Source organism: Marmota flaviventris, chromosome 19, assembly GCF_047511675.1.
Source record: "Marmota flaviventris isolate mMarFla1 chromosome 19, mMarFla1.hap1, whole genome shotgun sequence".
NCBI classification, from domain to species: domain Eukaryota; kingdom Metazoa; phylum Chordata; class Mammalia; order Rodentia; family Sciuridae; genus Marmota; species Marmota flaviventris.
Window position 1 is genome coordinate 6,671,833 of NC_092516.1, and position 22,570 is coordinate 6,694,402.

At 49.8% G+C, this 22,570-nt stretch overlaps 1 protein-coding gene across 9 annotated transcripts; it reads left to right on the forward strand.

Annotated features, from left to right (window-relative positions):
• The first annotated feature begins 2,940 nt into the window (after positions 1 to 2,940).
• Positions 2,941 to 22,323, forward strand: Srrm2 (serine/arginine repetitive matrix 2). 9 transcript variants are annotated; one of them, XM_027940405.3, is made up of 15 exons: positions 2,945 to 3,147; positions 6,340 to 6,609; positions 7,484 to 7,591; positions 7,782 to 7,946; positions 8,099 to 8,176; positions 8,614 to 8,676; positions 8,788 to 8,820; positions 9,539 to 9,589; positions 9,759 to 9,851; positions 10,475 to 10,667; positions 12,602 to 19,260; positions 20,007 to 20,294; positions 21,352 to 21,465; positions 21,597 to 21,707; positions 21,798 to 22,323. In XM_027940405.3, the coding sequence occupies exons 2-15, from the start codon at positions 6,368 to 6,370 to the stop codon at positions 21,805 to 21,807; spliced, it is 8,208 nt and encodes a 2,735-aa protein (XP_027796206.1). In that variant the 5' UTR covers positions 2,945 to 3,147; positions 6,340 to 6,367; the 3' UTR covers positions 21,808 to 22,323. The 9 variants fall into 9 exon arrangements, 7 of the variants coding, with proteins under 7 accessions (XP_027796211.1, XP_027796209.1, XP_027796210.1 ...); XM_027940407.2 differs by having other exon boundaries at positions 21,600 to 21,707; XM_027940406.2 differs by having other exon boundaries at positions 8,617 to 8,676.
• Positions 22,324 to 22,570: the final 247 nt, after the last annotated feature.

Below are 22,570 nucleotides of genomic sequence, written 5' to 3' on the forward strand. Positions count from 1 at the left end.
CTAGCGGTGCACACCTGTAATCCCAGAGGTTTGGGAGGCTGAGACAGGAGGATTACCAGTTCAAAACCAGCCTCAGCAATTTAGCAAGGCACTAAGCAGATCAGTGAAACCCTGTCTTTAAATAAAATAGGGCTGGGAATGTGGCTCAGTGGTCCAGCCCTCTGAGTTTAATCCCCAGCACACACACACACACACACAAAAAAAAAATAGAGGCAAAAATGATAAATTTTGTTATCTACATTTCACCACCGAAAAACTACACCAACTTTGTTGCCTATCAGAACTACAAAAATTCAGAAGCGTAGCAACTCCCTCTATTGGCGAGATTGTGGGTATGCAGGCACTCTCAATTCACAAGTGGGAATGCAAATAGTCCTTACTTAAGAGAAATTTGGAATCACTAACAAAATTGCTTATTTCTACTTTTTGCTCTAGCTTTCTCATTCCTAGGAATTCTCTCAGAAGCTACACCTCCAACAATATGAGGTGCACTTGGTTAACAAGTGCAACACTGTTTATAATTAGAAAATACTGGAAACAACTTAGATGTTCAGGTATGAAATAGCGGCTGAATAAACAACAGTATCTCTACACATCTCTATGAGATATGGAATGATGGCCAGGATATGTTGCTAAGTGAAAAGAGCAAAGTGTGAAAGAATATCTAGAGTATGTTACCTTTCTTTGTGTGAGAAAGGGAAGGCCTAAATTTGTGGCTCAGTGGTAGAGCCCTTCCCTAGCATGTGTGAGGCTCTGGATTGGATCTCAGTATTGAGGGGGAAAAAAAAGGGGTGGTGGTGGTGGTGATGGTAGTGGTAAGAAAACAGACATTTGAGCAAAAAGAAACCTAGCAAAGTAAAATTATGACTGAGCTTGTTTAACAAAAGGGAGTGGACAGGGATGAGAAACAAGACCCTTCTCTGAATGTATCTTTTTGTATATGCCTGACTTTTAGAACCATGTTATTGTTTCACATATTTGAAAAACAGTAAACCAAGTAAAATATATAAGGATGGGAGGAATCCTAAGATTTAATACAAACAGAACCAAATTATATTTCAAGTGAAACAATAAAAGTGTATACAGCTGGAATAATTTTTGCATACAGTGTTTTAATTGTGTGCCCTCAGTCTAAAGAGAAAACAAATTCCAAACAAATATTGGGCTCTAATTTGTAGGTATACCATCCTTGTCCCTACAGGAAGTATGTACAAACAATTTTGAAGCTACTTTTTACAATTTTAGGATGAAGCACATTAGTGAATACATTGGAGAGTGCTTGCCTAGCATGTGTGAGGTCCTGGTTTGGATCCTACCAAAACAAAACAGTAACAACAAAAGGTGGTGGGGGTGAAATGCAAGACAAGTTTTTTCAGAGGAGGAAAAGGAAATTCAAAAAGGGAAGTACAGAACAAACCCAGTAGCATTAAGTGCAACTAGACATCAGTGTCATGGATATAGGACTGTATTTCATTCAGTTCTGTTTCATCACCTCAAGAAAGCCTAGAAATAATGATACCCCAGTAACTGTAAGTTCACCTAGTATTCAGCTTTTGGCTTCAAGATACATTTCCCACTGGGTACTTCAACTATAGAAGGTCTATTAGTTGGCTTTTCATTACTATAAGTAAAAATCACCCGAGGTAGGATAATGTTCGTTACAGGAGGGTTTACTTAGTTGCAGCTTTGGAGGCTGAAAATTGGACCAGCCAGTGTGCAGGCTCTGCTGTGGGCCCCCTACCTTTGACTGCATCACCTCCTGGCCTATGGCAATGGTGGGAGCACGTGCAAGAGGAAGCGGTATTGCTTCAATGTCACTGCTGATTTCAAAAATCATTACTGTGGATTCATGGAGGAAATTCACTGTTAACATCATGGGAAGTGGATATTTCTTGTGATGGGGTTGTTATAAGCATTTAATGCACGAATGATTCAGGTAGAAAATTCAGCACAAAATATCCCATCAACACGGAGACAACACGGGTGTGGGGTGTGGGGTGTCTGGTTTCAGGGACGTCTGTGACACCTGTCCGGCTGGCTCCGCTGCAGGGAGAGGCTCAGGGAGAAGCTGACACCAGCCCGGGGGCCTCCACCGCAGGTTCCCGAGTGCCCTTTGTGGGCACGTTAAAAATAAACAATCTACTAACACCCTAGGCAGGCTTCCCAGCACAAGGTCTGCAGTCGCCCGCTGGCGGGCCTCGAGGGCGCCAGCACCTAGGGCGCCCGCGCGGCCTCCACGAGTATCGGTGGCGTCGCCTGCAGCGCGCGCTGCTTCTGCGAAGAAGTCACGTTTGCAGTCCTCCGCCTGAAGGCAACAGGACGCGACTCGCCGGGGCCTGCCTCCCTCTCGCTCAGTACCGGCCGGCAGAGGGCCTGGCCTTCCTGCAGGCCCAGGGCTTGAGGCTGGGCTCCCCGCCGCCAGCAGTGCGAGCGGATTGGGTTCTCAGGCGACTCCATCCCAGTACGACAGATCGAGTGCTAAGCGGGCTAACGGTCACAGGGAAACTTCAGTGTCCCCAAGATTGGGCCATCTCCGCCCAACATGGGGAGACAAAATGGCCGCCGTGCCCCGCGCCAAGGCTACATACGGGTTCCGCGCCGCGCCCGGACTACAATTCCCAGAATACCCAGGGTCGAAGGCAGGAATCTGAAACGCGCTCGGGGTCGTTCAATGTGGCGCTAGGTCCTGAGCCCCTCCCCCAGCGAAAGGCCTCCTGCAGACGCTGTGGTCTCGGCCCGCTCCGCTGTTCATCCCTGCATAGGCTGACGGGACTCGTAGTTTTTCGGCTGAGGAGTTGAACCTCCCAGCACCCTAAGGAACTTTATTTCCCGGTGTGGCTCCCGCGCCTGCGCACAAGGTCAAGGGACGTACTACGAGTCCCGGCGCGCCTTGCGGCGCGCAAGGACTGCGTGCTGACGCACTTAGTCGTGCTGACGTGCAGCGTGGCCCAGGCGGGGTGCGAGTGGCGCAGTCGGAACCCGCTGCGGCCCCTGAGGAAGCGAGGAGGCGTCGGCGTCGGCTGAGGCGGGCGGACCGGCGAGGCGAGGCGGCGGCTCCAGGCCCCGAGTGACTCGGGAGCCCGGGCAGCGGCAGCGGCAGCGGCAGGACCTCTCCCCCTCACAGGCGGCGGGCGGAGGCGGCGGCGGGTGAGAGGGCGAGGGAGCGCGCGAGCCGGGTGGGGGAGGGGCGTCTCCGGCGCCGGGCCCCAGCGCGCGGAGAACGGCCCTGCCGCCACACGCACGCGCGCCCGCCGCCCTCAGCTCGCGCGGACGCCCTCGCTCGCCCCCTTCCTCCCCGCGGTCCCGGACGCGCGCGGTCTTCGACTCCCGCCCCTCCCCCATGGCAACGGCGCGCGCCGCCGCCTGCGCACGGGTTCGCGCGCGTGCTCGGCCAGAGGAGCGCGCCAGGCTCGGCTTCTTGCCGCCCGGCGCGTGCGGCGGAGGCAGCCTTCGCCCCCGCTGCTGCCCTTGTCGGCCTGTCAGTGGCTGGGAGGGCCCGGCCGCGAGGCCCTGTCTCCGACCGCGTTCACGTGCCCCTGCCTTTCCCGCTGCTCCCGGGCCCGCGGGCCGCCCGAGCCTCTAGACCGCGGGGCGCCGCGCCGCCCCTCCCCCACCCTCGGGCCGAAAATAGGCCTCGCGGCGGGCGGGAGGCTCCTGGCCTGCGCGGGGTCGGCGCGTCGGCCGGCCAGGCCTTGGAGAAAAGCCCCCGGGCCCCCGAGTTAGCGTGTGTGGTCTGTGTACGTAAGGTAGACCCGCGCTCCCTCTCCCACCTCTTCCACTCTCCCCGAAAGTTGTGCTAGGGCTTGGGAGGCTGTAGCAGGTTTTCGTAGCAAGAAGAAAATTCTCGACTTAGTTTAAGGTTATGGTCTCTTGTGTCAGGCGTTATTTGGCTCGGAACTCTCGGAGAACCTCGTTTAGGTTCTCTAAGATGTCTCTGAACCAGAAACGCAGTCTGTTGCTTTTCGTCTTAAGTACGTGGGCTTAGGTTCATTCCTGAGTTAATATTTTAGCTTTCTGGATTCCATATGTCTGCTCGGCTCCCGCGGTGCCCCAGCGCCGAGCTTACTGTACTACCTAGGTCCTTGTCCTCTACACCCTCTCCCCCTTTATGTGCCATTTCCTTTCTTGATTGTCCTAGTGTTGGATTTCAGGGTACTCTGGTAACTTTCCAACAGGAAAAAGTCTTTTGTTTTTGGAGATTCCTTTTACTTTATGCAGATTCTTGGAGTGACTTTAGTATATCCAGTCTATGCACTCCAGTTTTTAAGAATGTTTGGTAGTTTTGTGTTGAAGTAATTTCCCTTGTGAACGCCTTCGATGCTGTGGTTCCCCCCCTCCCCAATTCCTTTTTTTTTTTTTTTTTTTTTGTTATTCCATAAAATTTCTCCAAAATGTTGTAACTTAATACCCTTTCCTTAGCAGCTACTGGTTTTCCATTTTTAGGGAGTGGGAGGATTTTTGTGTGCGGTGGTATGGAAGTGTGGGTGAATGATTGGGCTGAAGAATTAATTGCAGGTCAGAAGCTTTTTGCAAAGCAGAAATTATGTGGGGTATGGAGTGACAATACAAGGTTTAGGATTAGATTGGGGAAGAACTGGTTTTAGAAAACTAAACTGAGTTGGAAGGTAGAGAAACTGATTTCTTGTGCTGTAAAGAAGTTTTTCATTTCCTCCTGAATTTCCATTTGCTTTTTCTAAATTTAGCCTTATCTGTCATTCCTTTACCCTGAGATAGTTATCTTTTATTTCAAATCTTTTGCTGTGGGGTTCGTGCAGGGACTGGTCAGGCTTGGGAATGGGACAGAGACAAACTGAACAGCTCCCTGCCATTAACATCACTACATATTTTAATTTTTTTCCTTTTTACACATTTTGATATCTTACTTCCTGGCATTTGTATGATGTTTTTTTATTCTGGGATCTTATTTATTTATGGGACTGGGAATTGAACATAGGATCACCCAGTTCTTTTTTAATTTTAACAACAACTTGCTAAGTTGTTGAGGCCGTCCCCCAACTCCTGCTTGAGCCTTTTTGAGTGCCTTGGATTACAGGTGTATGCCATTGCACTTGGCTTTTCTGGAATTTCCTACATGGGGTCTTCCCCTCGTTCAATTCTCTTTTCTGACTAAACTGTTTTGCCTGTTTTTGGGTTTTTTCCTGGGGTAATTTCCCCTCACCTTTGTGTTTTCTGAAACTATCTTGGAGAGGATTCGTTTTGAAGAGATAGGACCATACATGGCAGGAGAAAGGAATAGGGTGTGAATAGCCAATAAGTCTAGCCAGAAAAGTTGGGGTTTGGGGGTTTTCAGAATCATGCTGGGTTGAAACAAGAGGATGGAATCTGACAGGAGGCATAGTGTTAACATGTGAGAGGGATAAAGCAGGATTGAGAGAGAAAACCCAGGAAGTGTGCAACAAGGGATTGATAGGGAAAGTCAAAAGCTGGACATTGATGAAAATGAGGAAGGTTTACTAGATAAGTTTAGGGTCACATAGAGAAATTATGGGAGCAGTTGAAACAGGAGGCTGATTTGATATGTTTAGAACATTGAATTGAAAACGGGTAATAATTAACGGAGATTTGGAGGAGTGCAAGTCGTGAATCCTGATGGGAAGGAAATTGAAAGTGCAAAATTAGGATAGTTGATAAGCGTTGTGAATATTTGGAGTCAAAGAAATGGCTCTTCCTTTGGAGGTGAAATGTAACATCCTGGTTCTTGTGTTCTGATGTGTATGCTGGTTGTAGTCTAGATATGAGTCTTTATAGGGCACTTGATTTATGTTAACAGCAGCCTACCCGTTCAGATATCTTAGAGATTGTTGAGTTTATTTTATGTTCTTACGGATAGTCTGAAGTCCTTAGGTAAATTTTGGGAAGTTTCTTTCAATATGGACTGTAGGCCCTTAGGCACAGGTGTGTGTTTTGTTTATTATGTCCACTTTGGAGGATGGTTGGTTACCAGAGGTTAGATATTAAAGAGTAGTTGGTGAGGATGTTACTTAAAGTGTATTGGCTCCAACGAAGAATAAAATGCTAGTATGGAGATATTTGAGAGAAGCAGAATCCTTGATGGCCTAGGGTGGAAAAAGAAGGAAGTCTAGGTGCAAAGAGGAACAATTTTGATTAATGTGAAAGAATATTGGGAGAAAAAGTCTGTAAGCATTGGGTTATAATTTGGTTGAAAGGATGAAAGGGACTTGTTAGTTTAAGAGAATGAGGTGGTATCATGCAGCTCATGGAGATGTAGTGTGAGGATGGAGAGCAGAGATGTGGGTGGTGGAAAGTGGATAGTTTGGGGCCAGGGGCCTGACCCGTGTCTCCCCCGCTCCCCTTCAGGAGCGGTGGTGCCCCCGGGCACAGGGCCATGTACAACGGGATCGGGCTGCCGACGCCCCGGGGCAGCGGCACCAACGGCTACGTCCAGCGCAACCTGTCCCTGGTGCGGGGCCGCCGGGGTGAGCGGCCTGACTACAAGGGAGAGGAGGAACTGCGGCGCCTGGAGGCTGCCCTGGTGAAGCGGCCTAATCCTGACATCCTGGACCACGAGCGCAAGCGGCGCGTGGAGCTGCGATGCCTCGAGCTGGAGGAGATGATGGAAGAGCAGGGGTGAGGGGAGGGCTGGGGGAGAGACGAGCACTGAGTGAGTGCAGAGCTGGGTGTTAGGTGGGATTTACGGAGTTTAGGGCTGGTTGAAAGAGTTCTGGAGTGGAGTTGTAGGGGAGGAGGTAAATGAGCTAGAGATTTGAAAAGAGTTAAGGGGTAATGCAAAGTGGGAGGTGAGGAAACTGTCTGGTGTTAAATGGGAGCCTCAGAGAGTCTGAATTATTTATTTAGATGGATGCACATGGGAAGGGGGACGATTGAGGAACAAAGTGTGCTGAAAGGGAGAGACGGGAAAGCAGAAGTTAGGTAGGAGAGCTAGGTAAGCTGTCAGGTGTTGTCATTGGTAGGAAAGAGGAAGTAAATGGATTTTAAGGATTGAGGCCTTGGAAAATAGCAAAGCCAGAGTAATAAGGATTGGTAGAATACTGTCTTAAGAGTGTGATGGGCGGGTAGGAAAGTGAAATTTTGAAGAAGGAGCACATTAAGGCACCTTTTAGAGCAGTGGTTTTCAAACTTCATCAATGGCACAATTTTTCTTTAATACAATATACTATATTTTGAAAGCCCAGGAAGTAAGAGATTGGGTCTTGTTGAAGTTGGTGAGGCGCATTGGGAACTCTGCCAGCTAACTTTCCTCTCTTGGCTCCTGAATTGTAGCATGTTTAAAATCCACTGTTCTAGAGGGCATAGGGAATTAAGGAAGGAAAGATGATAGGAAAAGAACAGGACTTAAGGATTTTAGGGTGACAGTGAGTGAAAAGTTCTATGTGTGCATGGAGAGGGAAGGTGGGACCCCCATTGGGAATAAGGGAAATGTGAATTTGGGACTGGGGAAGTGTCCAGTCAAGCTCTAACCGTGAAGGAATTTGTCCTTCAGGTACGAGGAACAGCAAATCCAAGAGAAAGTGGCGACCTTTCGACTCATGTTGCTGGAGAAGGATGTGAACCCTGGGGGCAAGGAGGAAACCCCAGGGCAGAGGCCAGCGTGAGTGTTCCCTTGGTTCCTCCTGGACTTTGTCTGCTGCTGCCTCTGCTGCCACCCTCCTTACTTGGAACTTCTCTCTGCCTTCATGTTCCTTATTCCATGGCTGTTTGTCTCCTGCTTAATTTTGTTCTGAATTTAGCTCTGTTCTTTGCTTCCTATAACCTTCACATTTCTACCTTTTTTCCTCTAGGGTAACTGAGACGCATCAGTTGGCAGAATTGAATGAGAAGAAGAATGAGCGGCTCCGAGCTGCCTTTGGCATCAGTGATTCCTACGTGGATGGCAGCTCTTTTGATCCTCAGCGTCGTGCTCGAGAAGCTAAACAACCAGCTCCCGAGCCTCCCAAACCTTACAGGTACTCCAGACCAAGAAACTAGTATCAATTTTTCCTTCTGGTTCTAAGCACTCTGTTCTATTTTTTTTTTTTGTGAACTTCTTCTCAAACTCTTCAGGTTTCATTCTTGAGGTTGAAACATCTTAAAGACGTGTTTTTTTATCTTTTACTAGCCTTGTTAGGGAGTCCAGCAGTTCTCGTTCACCGACCCCAAAGCAAAAGAAGAAGAAAAAGAAGAAAGACAGAGGACGGTAAGTTGATTGGAAAGTTATTCTGTTATACAGAGGGCCAATCCTGTGGTGTACTTTGTCTCTGGAAGTCAAGGATTCTGCTTTCTGGGAGCAGCAGGTGGTTTTCAAAAAAGTCAAGAAGAAGGGAGTTATCATTTCAGATCTTAGCTGACAGTGCTTCTTAGTGGGGAAGTTTTGAGTCTGTAGCCCTGACAGTTAAGAATTGGCCAGCGTCACTTGGGATTTTTGGAATTGTTTTCATTTTTAAATGTGTTGATTTAAGGAGTTACCTATATTTCTTGGAGAGTAAAGAAATTAGTCCTAGATTGAGGTCTGGGGAGTTGATGCTGATGGGGTTATTTGGTTGTGTTAGAAAACCATTTATGAGAATGTGTTGTAAGTGGGAGATTCAGGAAAGAAGCCAAGCAAAATGACCTTGCTTCTGATCTCATCTTCAGCAGGTCAGAGAGTAGCTCTCCTCGACGGGAGAGAAAAAAGAGCTCAAAAAAGAAGAAGCACAGGTATGAAGTTGAAGTAATTGGGTGATTGCAGAAGGATTACTGATTGAGTTCAGGCATTAAGTATAGGTGTATGATTTTTTTTTCTCCCCCCCCCCCCCCCCCCCCAAACAGGTCGGAATCTGAGTCCAAGAAACGAAAGCACAGGTAAGGGCCCTTTGGCAAATAGGGGCTTAGTGGCACATGGGAGTTATGAGCTATTGCTTGATGGCCTTGGTAACTCAATGTGGCTCCCCACAGTGGCAAATGGAAGTTATGAGACATTGCTTGATGGCTTTGTTTTCTCTTTGGCCTTTGGGAGGTTTTATCTCTGAGTAAAACTTAATCCTTAATCTAATTGTTAATAAAGTTTTCTAGTACCATCCATTTTACTTTTAGGCTTTTTTTTTTTTTTCCTTCCTTAAAAATTTGGTATTTCTGGGCTAAGGAATATAGATCAGTTGGTAAAGTGCTTGCCTTACATGCACAAGGCCCTGGGTTCAATCCCCAGTGCGCACACACAAAAAAGTTATTTATGTATGTATTTTTTTTGCCAAGCATGGTGGCACATACTTGTAATCCTAGAAACTCAGGAAGCTCAGTCAGGAAAATGACAAGTTGAAAGCCAGCTTCAGCAATTTAGCAAGACCCTGTATCAAAATTTTAATAGGGTTAAGGGATCAAGTATGGCCTTGCATACTGTAATCCCAGAAGCTTGGGAGGCTTGGGTGAGAGGATCACAAATCCAACACCAGGTCTCTTAGCCTCGGTGGGGGGATGGGGGAGGGGTTTATCAGGAACTAGCTCAAGTAGAGTGCCCTTTCTTTAATCCTTCATATCACAAAATAAATAAATACATTTTTAACATTCTCACTTAATTTCCCAGGTCTCCCACTCCAAAGAGTAAACGTAAATCTAAAGACAAGAAACGGAAGCGGTAGGTGAATTTGAGGGGAATTTCCTTACTAAGTAGATGATTGGGTTCCCTTAGGGGGAGAAGGCATAATTAATCTTGTCCCTGAATGGTTAAGGGTTGAGGTATGGGTGAATAGAATCCAGTGTAGGTATGACAGCCTCCTGAGCTGTATGTGGTGGTATTCGTTCAGGTCTCGTAGTACAACACCAGCTCCCAAGAGCCGCCGGGCCCATCGGTCAACCTCTGCTGATTCTGCTTCCTCCTCTGACACTTCTCGCAGTCGGTAAGGGGTAGTCCAGAAGGAAGGGAGGGAGAGGGAATGGTGGGTTAATCAATTTAATATTTATTGAGCGCCCACGGTGTGCTAGGCGCTGCACAGACCATTCGGAAGACACGGTCCCTGCCCTCTAGGAGCTGACAGGCTAAAGCAACAGGATGGACAGACATATACATTTCCCCTTCTCTTTTTTTTTTTTTTATTATTTTTTTGTTTCGTTATGATGTATATGGACTGCCAGAATAGGGGGGGTGGTTTGTTCGTGGTGTCTGGGGGAGGAAGGAATCCTTACCCTGGCTTCCTTAATCGGGGAAGGCTTCCTGAAGGAGGTGGGCTCAGAGGTGAGTTTTGAATGAAGTGGGTAGGGAATGGGTTGGGTGGAGGGTTTGGGGATGTTTGGGGGAGGTGAATAAAGGGGTAGAGGGAGAACATTCTTTGGGATTTTGTTGGGAAGCAAAGAAACAAAGTGGACTGAATTTGCATTCTGTGAATGATTTGAAATGTGACTAAGGCTTTTTGGAAGAGGGCTGTGTATAATTAAGAAAGGTAGATGGGAGCTGGGAGGGGGTTTTCTATTCTCCCTTGAGCTGATTTCCCTGCTCTCCCCCATCCTCCATTAACTCCCACAGGTCTCGAAGTGCTGCAGCTAAAATACATACAACTGCTTTGACTGGGCGAAGTCCTTCCCCTGCTCCAGGGCGTCGAGGGGAGGGAGATGCGCCTTCTAGTGAACCAGGTACCACCAATATACAACGGCCTAGCAGCCCAGAGACTTCTACAAAGCAGCCTAGCAGTCCTTACGAGGACAAAGACAAGAAGGAGGTATGTCCCTGAGGGTAGTGGATGTTCATTGGGTTGCTAGGTTATGAGTTTTATGATAGGGCTGTGGAGTGAACAGGAGCGATGATAACTTAATAAGAGAAGTGAATTTAGTTGTTTTTTTTTTTTTCAGTGTGCGTTCTTCTACTTATATTCTCTTGTATATCTGCACTTGTTTTAATAGTCGTGATGCACTGCACTGAATCTTGAAGCCTTTAGAATCAAAATTCACTGGATGTTTGCAGTGGATTTTGTAGCAGTGTCCTGTTTATGTGTGTGTGTGGATAGAATTCTAACAAGTTTCTTTAAGCCTCTGTTGGTTTTTTTTTTTTTTAATATTTTTATTAGTTGTTGATGATTTTTTTTACTTATTTGTATGTGGTGCTGAGAATCGAACCTATGGTGTCACACATGCTAGGCAAGCGCTCTACCGCTGAGCCACAACCCCAGCCCCGTTTTTGTTTGTTTTTTTAACCGGGGATTAAACTTGGGTACAGCACCACTGAGCCAGAATCCCAGCCCTATTTTGTAGTTTATTTAGAGACAGGGTTTCATTGAGTTGCTTATTAGCACCTTGCTTTTTGCTGAGGCTGGCTTTGAACTTGAGATCCTCCTGCCATAGCCTGCCGAGCTGCTGGGATACCAGCGTGTGCCACTACGTTCAGCTCTTTAAGCCACGTTTATTTCATTTGTTTTTAGTAGTAGATGGACACAATACCTGTTTTTTATTTATTTTTATGTGGTGCTGAGGATTGAACCCAGTACTTCACATGTGCTGGGTGAGTGCTCTACCACTGAGCCACAACCCCAGCCCCTTAAGCCACATTTAAATTTATTATTTAAAAAAATATATATATTTTTTGTTGATGAACCTTTATTTTATTCATTTGTTTATATGTGGTGCTGAGAATCGAACCTAGTGCCTCACACATGCTAAGCACGTGCTCTACTACTGAGCCACAACCCCAGCCCTAAAGATATATTTTATTTCATGAAAATTTTCAACCCACTGAAGTTTTGCCAGCAGGTTGAAAACACTAAAAGGAATGGTAGTTCCTGTTGTTTTGTATTCTCTTGTTTTTTTTTCCCCCCGTTTTTTAATTATTGTAATATAATTTCTCTATTTTATGTCTCATTCAGCAAATTTTGCAAATTATGAGTGTGATCATCTTTCTTCTATGACATTTGAGTGGTATCTAAAAGGCTTTTCACTCCTCACCACCACCCTGGGCCTTATGCCTGCTAGGCAAACACCCTGCATTGAGCTACATCCCTAGCCCCTTGTCACTTTTTTTCTTCACACAAATCGGATTCTCAGTACTTTGCTTTTTTAAAAATATTTATTTTAGTTGTAGATGAACATATAGTATCTTTATTTTTATGTGGTGCTGAGGATTGAATCCAGTGCCTTACACATGCGAGGCAAGCACTTTACCACTGAGCTACAGCCCCAGTACTTTGCTTTTGTTTTTACTATTTTTTTTAATACAGAAGTTTCTTGACAGTGAGGTCAAGTGCCACCTGCTTGAGAAAACTGCTTTCTCTATTTAAAACTGCTCTTTTGGAGATCTGGGAGTATTTAACATTCTGAGTTCTCAGCATCCATTAAAAAAAAAAAATTTCCCACCCTAACTACTGCTCATTCTGTTATTTTGTAGTAGTATTGTTAATTGCAATGCAGTAGTTATTTACAAATTTTCTAGATTTTAAGACTTCAAGTTACAGGTTTTTCTTATCTTCACATTTTTCACACTGTGCTTTGTGTTTAACGAAGTTTTGTTATTGAATGAATGTGACTGCCTGTGGTGAGGAAAAGGACCAATGGGTATGATGGGGCATGTGAAAGTAGTTTAATTGAAAAGGTGTTGAGATATTACGGGTGATGGGAAATTTGGGTGCTTATGTGTCCCTATCCCTACTTTCTCTTCCACTCTCAGAAACCTGCAGTTCGACCTAGCCCCTCTCCGGAAAGGAGCAGCACAGGCCCTGAACCACCTGTTCCCACTCCGCTCCTTGCTGAGCAGCATGGCGGCTCCCCACAGCCCCTTGCAACAACCTCCTTAAGTCAGGAGCCAGTGAACCCCCCATCTGAGGCCTCCCCAACCCGAGGCCCTTCACCACCTAAGTCTCCTGAGAAACCACCTCAGTCTTCTTCCTCAGAGAGCTGCCCACCATCCCCACAGCCTACCAAAGTTTCTCGGCATGCCAGCTCTTCCCCTGAAAGTCCTAAACCCACACCAGCTCCTGGTGCCCGCCGAGAGATTTCTTCTTCCCCCACATCCAAGAATCGGTCACATGGCCGAGCAAAGCGGGATAAATCACACTCTCATACTCCTTCCCATAGGATGGGGAGATCACGCAGCCCTGCCACTGCTAAGAGGGGGAGATCACGGTCTCGAACCCCTACCAAAAGGGGTCATTCTCGTTCCCGGTCCCCTCAGTGGCGTAGGTCACGGTCTGCACAGAGGTGGGGAAGATCTAGAAGCCCCCAACGGCGTGGCCGTTCTAGGTCCCCTCAGCGACCAGGTTGGTCCAGGAGCAGAAATACTCAGCGAAGAGGCAGGTCTAGGTCAACAAGGCGAGGCAGATCACACTCTAGATCCCCAGCCACCAGGGGCAGATCACGTTCTAGAACACCAGCTCGGCGGGGTAGGTCCCGCTCTAGAACACCTGCCAGGCGGAGATCACGATCTAGAACACCCGCCAGGCGCAGGTCCAGGTCAAGAACACCAGCCCGCAGGGGCAGGTCTCGGTCAAGAACACCTGCTAGACGCAGGTCTAGGACCCGATCACCAGTACGAAGGAGATCTCGCAGTAGATCTCCAGCCAGGAGAAGTGGTCGGTCACGTTCTAGAACCCCAGCTAGACGGGGCCGATCGCGTTCTAGAACCCCAGCTAGACGTAGTGGCCGGTCACGTTCTAGAACCCCAGCTAGACGTAGTGGCCGATCACGCTCTAGAACCCCAGCTAGGAGAGGGAGGTCTCGGTCTAGAACCCCAGCAAGACGAAGATCCCGCAGTAGAAGTCTAGTTAGGCGAGGAAGATCTCACTCTAGGACACCACAAAGAAGAGGCAGGTCTGGTTCGTCATCAGAGCGGAAGAACAAATCCAGAACATCTCAGAGGAGGAGCAGGTCCAACTCAAGTCCAGAAATGAAAAAATCTCACATTTCCTCAAGGCGGAGCAGGTCTCTCTCTTCACCAAGATCTAAGGCAAAATCTCGCTTGTCTTTGAGACGCAGTCTTTCTGGGTCCTCTCCGTGCCCTAAACAAAAGTCACAGACACCACCCAGGCGCAGTCGCTCTGGATCATCACAACCTAAAGCAAAATCTAGAACACCAAGGCGGAGTCGTTCTGGTTCTTCACCACCTAAACAGAAATCTAAAACACCATCAAGACAAAGCCATTCCAGTTCATCTCCTCACCCAAAAGTGAAATCTGGAACACCACCAAGACAAGGTTCCATCACAAGTCCCCAGACCATCGAACAATCTGCAACACCACAAAGACGGAGCCATTCTGAATCATCACCTGATCCCGAGGTAAAATCTAGAACTCCTTCGAGGCACAGCTGTTCTAGGTCCTCTCCTCCTCAAGTGAAGTCTAGTACACCTCCAAGACAGACCCCATCTAGGTCATTGTCTCCACAGCCCAAAGTGAAGGCAATGTCACCAGGACAAAGAAGCCATTCTGGCTCCTCTTCTCCAAGTCCTAGTAGGATGACTTCTAGAACACCTCCAAGGCAAAGCAGATCAGTGTCTCCTTGCACCAAGGTGGAATCTAGATTGTTGCCAAGAGAGAGCCATTCTAGATCCTCCTCACCAGATACCAAAGTGAAACCTGAAACACCACCAAGACAAAGTCACTCAGGGTCTATGTCACCATACCCTAAAGTAAAGCCTCAAACACCACCAGGGCAAAGTCAGTCTGGGTCAAAATCACCATGTCCCCAAGAGAAGTCTATAGAAATTCAAGCACAGAGTTGCTCTGGATCATTTTCACTCTGTCCAGGAGTACCGTCTAACACACCACCCGGAGAAAGCTACTTTGGCTCCTCATCTCTGCAACATAAAGGACAATCTCAAACTTCACCAGACCCCAGATCTGATACTTCAAGTCCAGAAATGAGACAGAGTCACTTGGAGTCTTCACCTCTGCAGAGCAAATCTCAAACATTTCCAAAGAGTGGTGGGTCCAGGTCCTCATCTCCAGTCACTGAGCTGGCATCTCCAACAAGACAAGATGGAGGTGAATTATCAAGTCCTAGGCTGAAATCAGGAATGTCTCCTGAGCAGAGCAGGCCCCAGTCTGACTCTTGTCCATATCTTGCATTGGACTCAAAATCTCTTCTGGGACAGAGCAGATTGGAGTCTTCTGAATCAAAAGAGAAAATGGTCTTACCCCTTCAGGAAGATGTTGCTGCGTTATCTCCTAGGCCAAGAGACAAATTTAGTACACCTGTACAGGATAGGACTGAATCCTCACCAGTACTAAAAGATGCACCTAGAACCCCATCAAGGGAAAGAAGTGTCAATGAATCATCTCCAGATAGAAAAGACCAAAATAATACATTACCTAAGTCAAACCAAGATGAGGAATTAATGGAGGTGATAGAGAAATTTGAACAACCTTCAAACCAAGTGCTGCCTCATTTGTCTCCAGAACAAAAACAAATGGCTGTAAGTAATTTTGAATCATCTCCTGAAGTAGAAGAAGGGCTAGCTCTTGACCAAAGCCAGTCACAAATGGCTTTGGAAGAAGTTCCTGCAGTGGCCTCCTGTTGGGGAGCGCCACATTTTTCTCCAGAGCATAAAGAACTATCTCACTCTCCTCCCAGGGAGAATAACTTTGGATCACCTTTAGAATTTAGAAACTCAGGCACTGCTACAGAAATGAATACTGGATTTTCTCCTGAGGTTAAAGAAGATTTGAATGGACCTTTCCTTAATCAGCTGGAGACAGACCCATCTCTAGACATGAAAGAACAGTCAACAAGATCCTCCAGACGTAGCAGTTCTGAGTTATCCCCAGATGTGGTGGAAAAGGCAGGAATGTCTTCAAATCAGAGTGTATCTTCACCTGTACTTGATGCTGTACCCAGAACGCCCTCAAGAGAGAGAAGTAGTTCTGCATCTTCTCCTGAACTGAAAGATGGTTTACCCAGAACTCCATCAAGGAGAAGTCGGTCTGGGTCTTCTCCAGGACTTAGAGATGGTTCCAGGACTCCCTCTAGGCATAGCCTGTCTGGGTCCTCTCCTGGAATGAAAGATATACCTAGAACCCCATCTAGGGGGCGGAGTGAATGTGATTCTTCCCCAGAACCAAAAGCATTGCCTCAGACTCCTAGGCCAAGAAGTCGTTCTCCATCATCCCCAGAGCTCAACAACAAGTGTCTTACCCCTCAGAGAGAAAGAAGTGGATCAGAATCATCAGTTGAGCAGAAAACTGTGGCTAGGACCCCCCTTGGGCAGAGAAGTCCATCTGGATCTTCTCAAGAGCTTGACGGGAAACCCAGTGCATCTCCTCAGGAGAGAAGTGAGTCAGATTCTTCTCCAGATTCTAAAGCCAAGACACGAACCCCACTTAGGCAGAGGAGTCACTCTGGATCCTCTCCAGATATTGACAGCAAATCCCGAGCTTCTCCTCGGCGCAGTAGGTCTGGCTCATCTCCTGAAGTGAAAGATAAGCCAAGAGCAGCACCTCGGACCCAGAGTGGTTCTGATTCTTCTCCTGAACCCAAAGTACCTGCCCCTCGGGTCCTTCCTAGAAGAAGCAGATCAGGCTCATCAAGCAAAGGCAGAGGACCTTCTGCTGAAGGAAGCAGCAGTTCTGAGTCCTCACCCGAACACCCACCCAAGTCCAGAACTGCTCGAAGAGGTTCCAGGTCTTCACCAGAGCCAAAGACAAAGTCTCGCACACCACCTCGACGTCGCAGCTCTCGGTCATCTCCTGAGCTAACCAGGAAGGCCAGACTCTCCCGTAGGAGCCGCTCTGCCTCTTCTTCACCAGAAACTCGTTCCAGAACTCCTCCAAGACGCAGAAGAAGTCCCTCAGTGTCTTCCCCTGAGCCAGCTGAAAAGTCAAGGTCTTCACGTCGGCGGCGTTCAGCTTCATCTCCACGCACTAAGACAACTTCAAGAAGAGGCCGTTCCCCTTCACCAAAGCCTCGTGGACTCCAGAGGTCCCGTTCCCGCTCACGTAGGGAGAAAACCAGAACAACCCGACGTCGAGATAGGTCTGGATCGTCTCAGTCAACTTCGCGAAGAAGACAGCGGAGCCGGTCCAGGTCTCGGGTCACTCGCAGGCGGAGGGGAGGCTCTGGTTACCATTCCAGATCACCTGCCCGGCAGGAGAGTTCCCGAACTTCCTCTCGACGTCGAAGAGGCCGCTCTCGAACACCCCCAACCAGTCGCAAGCGTTCTCGCTCACGCACATCTCCAGCCCCATGGAAACGTTCTAGATCTCGAGCCTCTCCAGCAACTCACCGGCGATCCAGGTCTAGAACACCGTTGCTCAGCCGACGTAGATCCAGGTCTCGGACCTCCCCTGTGAGTCGGAGACGGTCCAGGTCCAGAACATCAGTGACTCGACGAAGATCTCGGTCAAGGGCATCCCCAGTGAGTCGAAGACGGTCCAGGTCCAGAACACCACCTGTAACCCGTCGTCGTTCAAGGTCCAGAACACCAACAACACGCCGGCGCTCCCGTTCTAGAACTCCACCAGTGACTCGCAGAAGGTCTAGGTCTAGGACCCCACCAGTAACCAGGAGGCGATCTAGAAGCAGAACTTCACCTATTGCTCGCAGAAGGTCAAGATCCAGAACATCCCCAGTCACTCGAAGGCGATCTCGATCACGTACATCTCCAGTCACTCGGAGGAGGTCCCGATCTCGAACCTCCCCAGTCACTCGTCGCCGTTCAAGGTCCCGAACACCTCCAGCTATTCGACGCCGCTCTAGGTCTCGAACACCATTGTTGCCACGCAAACGTTCTCGAAGCCGCTCGCCACTTGCTATTCGCCGCAGATCTAGGTCCCGTACACCCCGAGCAACTCGGGGTAAACGGTCTTTAACAAGATCTCCTCCGGCTATTCGCAGGCGTTCTGCATCTGGAAGTAGTTCTGATCGTTCACGTTCTGCTACTCCTCCAGCAACAAGGAATCATTCTGGTTCTCGAACACCTCCAGTGGCACTCAATAGCTCCAGAATGAGCTGTTTCAGTCGTCCTAGCATGTCACCAACTCCTCTTGACCGATGTAGATCACCTGGAATGCTTGAACCCCTTGGCAGTGCTAGAACACCCATGTCTGTCCTGCAACAAGCTGGTGGCTCCATGATGGATGGCCCAGGTCCCAGAATACCTGATCATCCAAGAACATCTGTGCCAGAAAATCATGCTCAGTCTAGAATTGCGCTTGCCTTGACAGCTATCAGCCTTGGCACTGCCCGGCCTCCTCCATCCATGTCTGCTGCTGGTCTTGCTGCAAGAATGTCCCAGGTGCCAGCTCCGGTACCTCTCATGAGTCTCAGAACGGCCCCAGCTGCCAATCTTGCTAGCAGGATTCCTGCAGCCTCTGCAGCAGCCATGAACCTGGCCAGTGCCCGGACGCCTGCTATCCCAACAGCAGTGAACCTGGCAGACTCACGAGCACCAGCGGCAGCAGCAGCCATGAACTTGGCCAGCCCCAGAACTGCAGTGGCACCTTCAGCCGTGAATCTTGCTGACCCTCGGACCCCCACAGCTCCAGCTGTGAACCTAGCAGGAGCCAGAACCCCTGCTGCCTTGGCAGCTTTGAGTCTTTCAGGATCTGGCACGCCTCCAGCTGCTGCAAATTATCCCTCTAGTTCCAGAACACCCCAGGCTCCAGCCCCTGCAAACCTCGTGGGTCCACGATCTGCACATGCCACAGCTCCTGTGAATATTGCCAGTTCTAGAACCCCTTCAGCCTTGGCCTCTGCAAGTCTCACCAGTGCTAGGATGGCCCCAGCATTGTCTGGTGCAAACCTTACCAGCCCCAGGGTGCCCCTTTCTGCTTATGAGCGTGTTAGTGGCAGAGCTTCACCCCCGCTTCTTGACCGAGCCAGGTCTAGAACACCACCATCAGCCCCAAGCCAGTCTAGAATGACCTCTGAGCGGGCTCCCTCCCCTGCCTCCAGAATGATCCAGGCTCCTTCACAGTCTCTTCTCCCTCCAGCGCAGGATCGACCTAGGTCTCCTGTGCCATCTGCTTTTTCAGACCAATCCCGTTCAAATGCCCAGACCACTTCTGTAGCAGGGTCTCAGTCCCTTTCCTCTGGGACGGTGGCAAAGGCCATGTCCTCCACTGGTGACCACAATGGCATGCTTTCTGGCCCTACTCCTGGGGTGCCTCACCCGGAGGGTGGGGAGCCACCTGCCTCTACTGGGGCCCAGCAGCCTTCTGCGTTGGCCACCCCGCAACCAGCAAAGGAGCGGCGGAGTTCCTCCTCCTCCTCCAGCTCCTCCAGCTCCTCTTCATCATCATCATCGTCGTCTTCATCATCTTCCTCCTCTGGCTCCAGTTCTAGCGACTCAGAAGGCTCTAGCCTTCCAGCTCAGCCTGAGGTGGCACTGAAGAGGTGAGGGAACTTTATTTTCAGGAATCTTCTAGGGGGAAAGGAATTGGGAATGGATGAGGGAGTGGGGTGGGAGCAACCATATCTCAGGTTCTTGGTTCTTTGAGAAGGTATGGGGAACCTTGACCCTCAAGCTGGGGGTAGAAGAGAATGCTGGGGTGGGGGCTACGGGTGGGGAGGGATGGGACAGAAAAAAGTCTCAGAAGATTAATTCTCTAGAGGATAATGATAAGTTTTCCATCTCTACAGAGGACAGAACTAGAGGAAATGGACTTAATTTTACAGCAGGAGGGATGGCAGTTAGACCTCAAGAGGAACTCCCTGGGCTGGAAGGATCTTCAGAGGTCATCCCATCCCTCTCCCTGCCTCCAGGCAGGACGGCCCCTCCCCAAGCCAACCTGCACTCACAGGGGCCTCCCCAAGCTGCGGCTCTCCGAGGAAGGAGACCACCCAGCTTCAGCTTCCACATCTGAGCCCAGGGGCCTTATTCCTTCATCAGGGACATTCTTGAGGTTTAACCTTGATCCCTTGTGCTGCGGGCCCCAGCCTGTTGCTTGTGTTAGCAGAGGTTGGGTCGGCTCGGGCCAATGATCTCCAGAGAAGCACTCACTGGCTCGCTTCAGGTTGCTTCGAGAGCTCCCAGGGCCTTTCTCAGGCACCCCTCCCCCACTGCCATTCCTCCAGGCCAAGGAAGGTAGGGTTGGGGCTGGGGCAGCTTGTCTCTTTGTAACACTGTTCTTCTCCCACAGGGTCCCCAGCCCCACTCCAGCACCAAAGGAGGCTGTTCGAGAGGGACGTCCCCAGGAGCCAGCCCCAGCCAAACGGAAGAGGCGCTCTAGCAGCTCTAGTTCCAGCTCCTCCTCTTCCTCTTCCTCCTCTTCCTCCTCTTCCTCCTCCTCTTCCTCTTCTTCCTCCTCTTCCTCCTCTTCCTCCTCCTCCTCTTCCTCTTCTTCCTCTTCCCCTTCCCCTGCTAAGCCAGGCCCTCAGGCCTTGCCCAAACCTGCAAGCCCCAAGAAGCCACCCCCTGGCGAGCGGAGGTGAGTCCTGACTTGCCCGAGGTGGAGGGGAGGGTGATTTCTCCAGAATGGGCCCCTTGTGGACTTCTGTGTCTGGTTGTAAGGGAGGAGTCGGGCACACTCCTCTGCCCATTATTCTCTGCACCCTGTTCTGGTAAAGGGCTGCACCATCCAAGTGGGTTCTCAAGCCAGAACTGGGAAGTCCTAGGTTTCTTTCTTTCCCCCAACATGCAGCCTGGTCCCAGGGATTCTAGCTCTTTTAAGTCTCCCCATTGCTGCTACAGGGCTCTGGTCTGGCCACCATCATCTTCTCCCGACTCTGTCCACAGCCTCTTCCCTGTCTCCCTGCCTCCACGCCATTCTCTTCCACACGTAGCCAGAGGGATCTTTCTAAAACGCACATCTGGTTACTTCCCTCCACTCCACAAATCCTTCCGGGACGCCCTGTGGCCTGCAGGATAAAGCCCCACCTCTGCGGGAATGGCGTGTGAGGCTCTTCACCAGCTGGCCTTGCCCACCCTGTGCTCCTCCTGCCCGCCCCCATACATGCCCTGTGCTCCAGCCACACCCAGCGCCTTGCAGTCAAGGAGAGCCCATGCCTTTGGACATGCTGTTCCTTCTGCCTGGAATTTCCTTGTCCGCCTGGTGAACTCCTCGTTCTGCAAGACTCCACTCAAAACAGCACCTCCGAGAAGATTGTCCCGCCCCTGCCCCTGCCCCGCCCATGTATCCGTGCCCCAAGTCCCCAGATCTATGCACATCCATCCCTGTGGGGTTGCTTCCTACACATGGGGCCCTGCGTGCCTCCCTTGTTGGCCTTCCTTCACTACCAGACTGAGCTCCTCCAAGGGCAGGGACTGTCTTTATCTTTGCATCCCCCGCTGCACCCTGTGCCCTGCCCACTGTGGGCACTCAGTGGAAGGTGTGCGGGCGGATGGGTGAGTGCGGACAAAGGTGGGTCTGAGGCTGGCCCTGCGTGGTGTGAGGTTTGGTGGTCAGGACCTGGGTGGGTGGTTTTGAGTGCTGGCTGGTGGATTTGGAAGGGCGTTGTGCTATGGGAGCTTCCTCTGCTCCCCAGGTCCCGCAGCCCCCGGAAGCCTATAGATTCCCTTCGGGACTCGAGGTCCCTCAGCTACTCACCTGTGGAGCGACGCCGTCCCTCACCTCAGCCCTCACCACGGGACCAGCAGAGGTAGGGCCCACCCCAAAGGTTAACACAGTCTTGAATGACCAGCACAGGACTTGAGGGAAAAGCCAGTTTCAAGGTTCAGGGATGTCTGAGGCTGGTGCCACCCAGTGGTCTGACGTGTTTTTTTGTTGCAGCAGCAATGAGCGGGTTTCCCGGAGAGGCCAGCGTGGGGACAGCCATTCTCCGGGCCACAAGCGCAGGAGGGAAACTCCTAGCCCCCGTCCCATGCGACACCGCTCCTCCAGGTGTGTCTCCTCTGAAGGGTGTCCCATTCTGGTGGGTGACAGGAGCTGAACTTGATTTTTGGCATTGATTTCTGGTCTTTTCTGCTACAGGTCTCCTTAAATCACCGCACCCCATGCTCTGGAGCCACAGGGAGTGTCCCCCAACAGAGCTGTGGGAGGTCCTTGTCTTCCCCCACCTTTGAATCCTGGCAGCATCTTGGGTGGAGGGCTCCCTTCCCCCCACTCCTTTTTTTCTTTGTTCCTGTGAAATGTTAATCTCTGTGAGTTTTTCCTGGTTCATGTGTTTGGGGGGGTTTGGGGGTGGGAGGGAATGAATGCTGATGGGAGTTGGGGGAGGAGAGGATACAGTTCAGACACTGAGGCCTAGAATCAGAGAGGCCCCGAGAGGTGCAGCCGTCTGAAGTTCCTGGGGGTGATGGTTTAGAATTTAGAAGTTGAGGTGTTCTTGGATGGAAGGGGCAGGAGTTAAAAAATTAGCTGGCCCCTACTGCCCCCCATGAGGTTGTGACCCCCTCCCCCAATTTTTCTTCATGTTTCTTAAAAGGCATTTTGGTTTTTTTAAAATCTGTACAGCAAGAGCAACTTTTTCTGTCAAATAAAATGAGAAATGCAGGAATTGAGTCTATAGACTGTTTATTAGTGGTGAGAGAGCAAATGGAAGAACCACCTTCACCTTAGACCCTGACTGGAAGTCCCCAAGGCCTTTGCCCTGGATCTCCTGAAGCCCTGGGGAGGGGGGGCAATGATGAAGTAGGAACCCACTCTTAACACTGGTTCCAGCCCACAGCTTGAGTCCCCCTCAGAGAGTCTAAGGAAACACACCTGGAAATTGGGTGGCAAGTGTACCTTAAAGGCTAGATTTC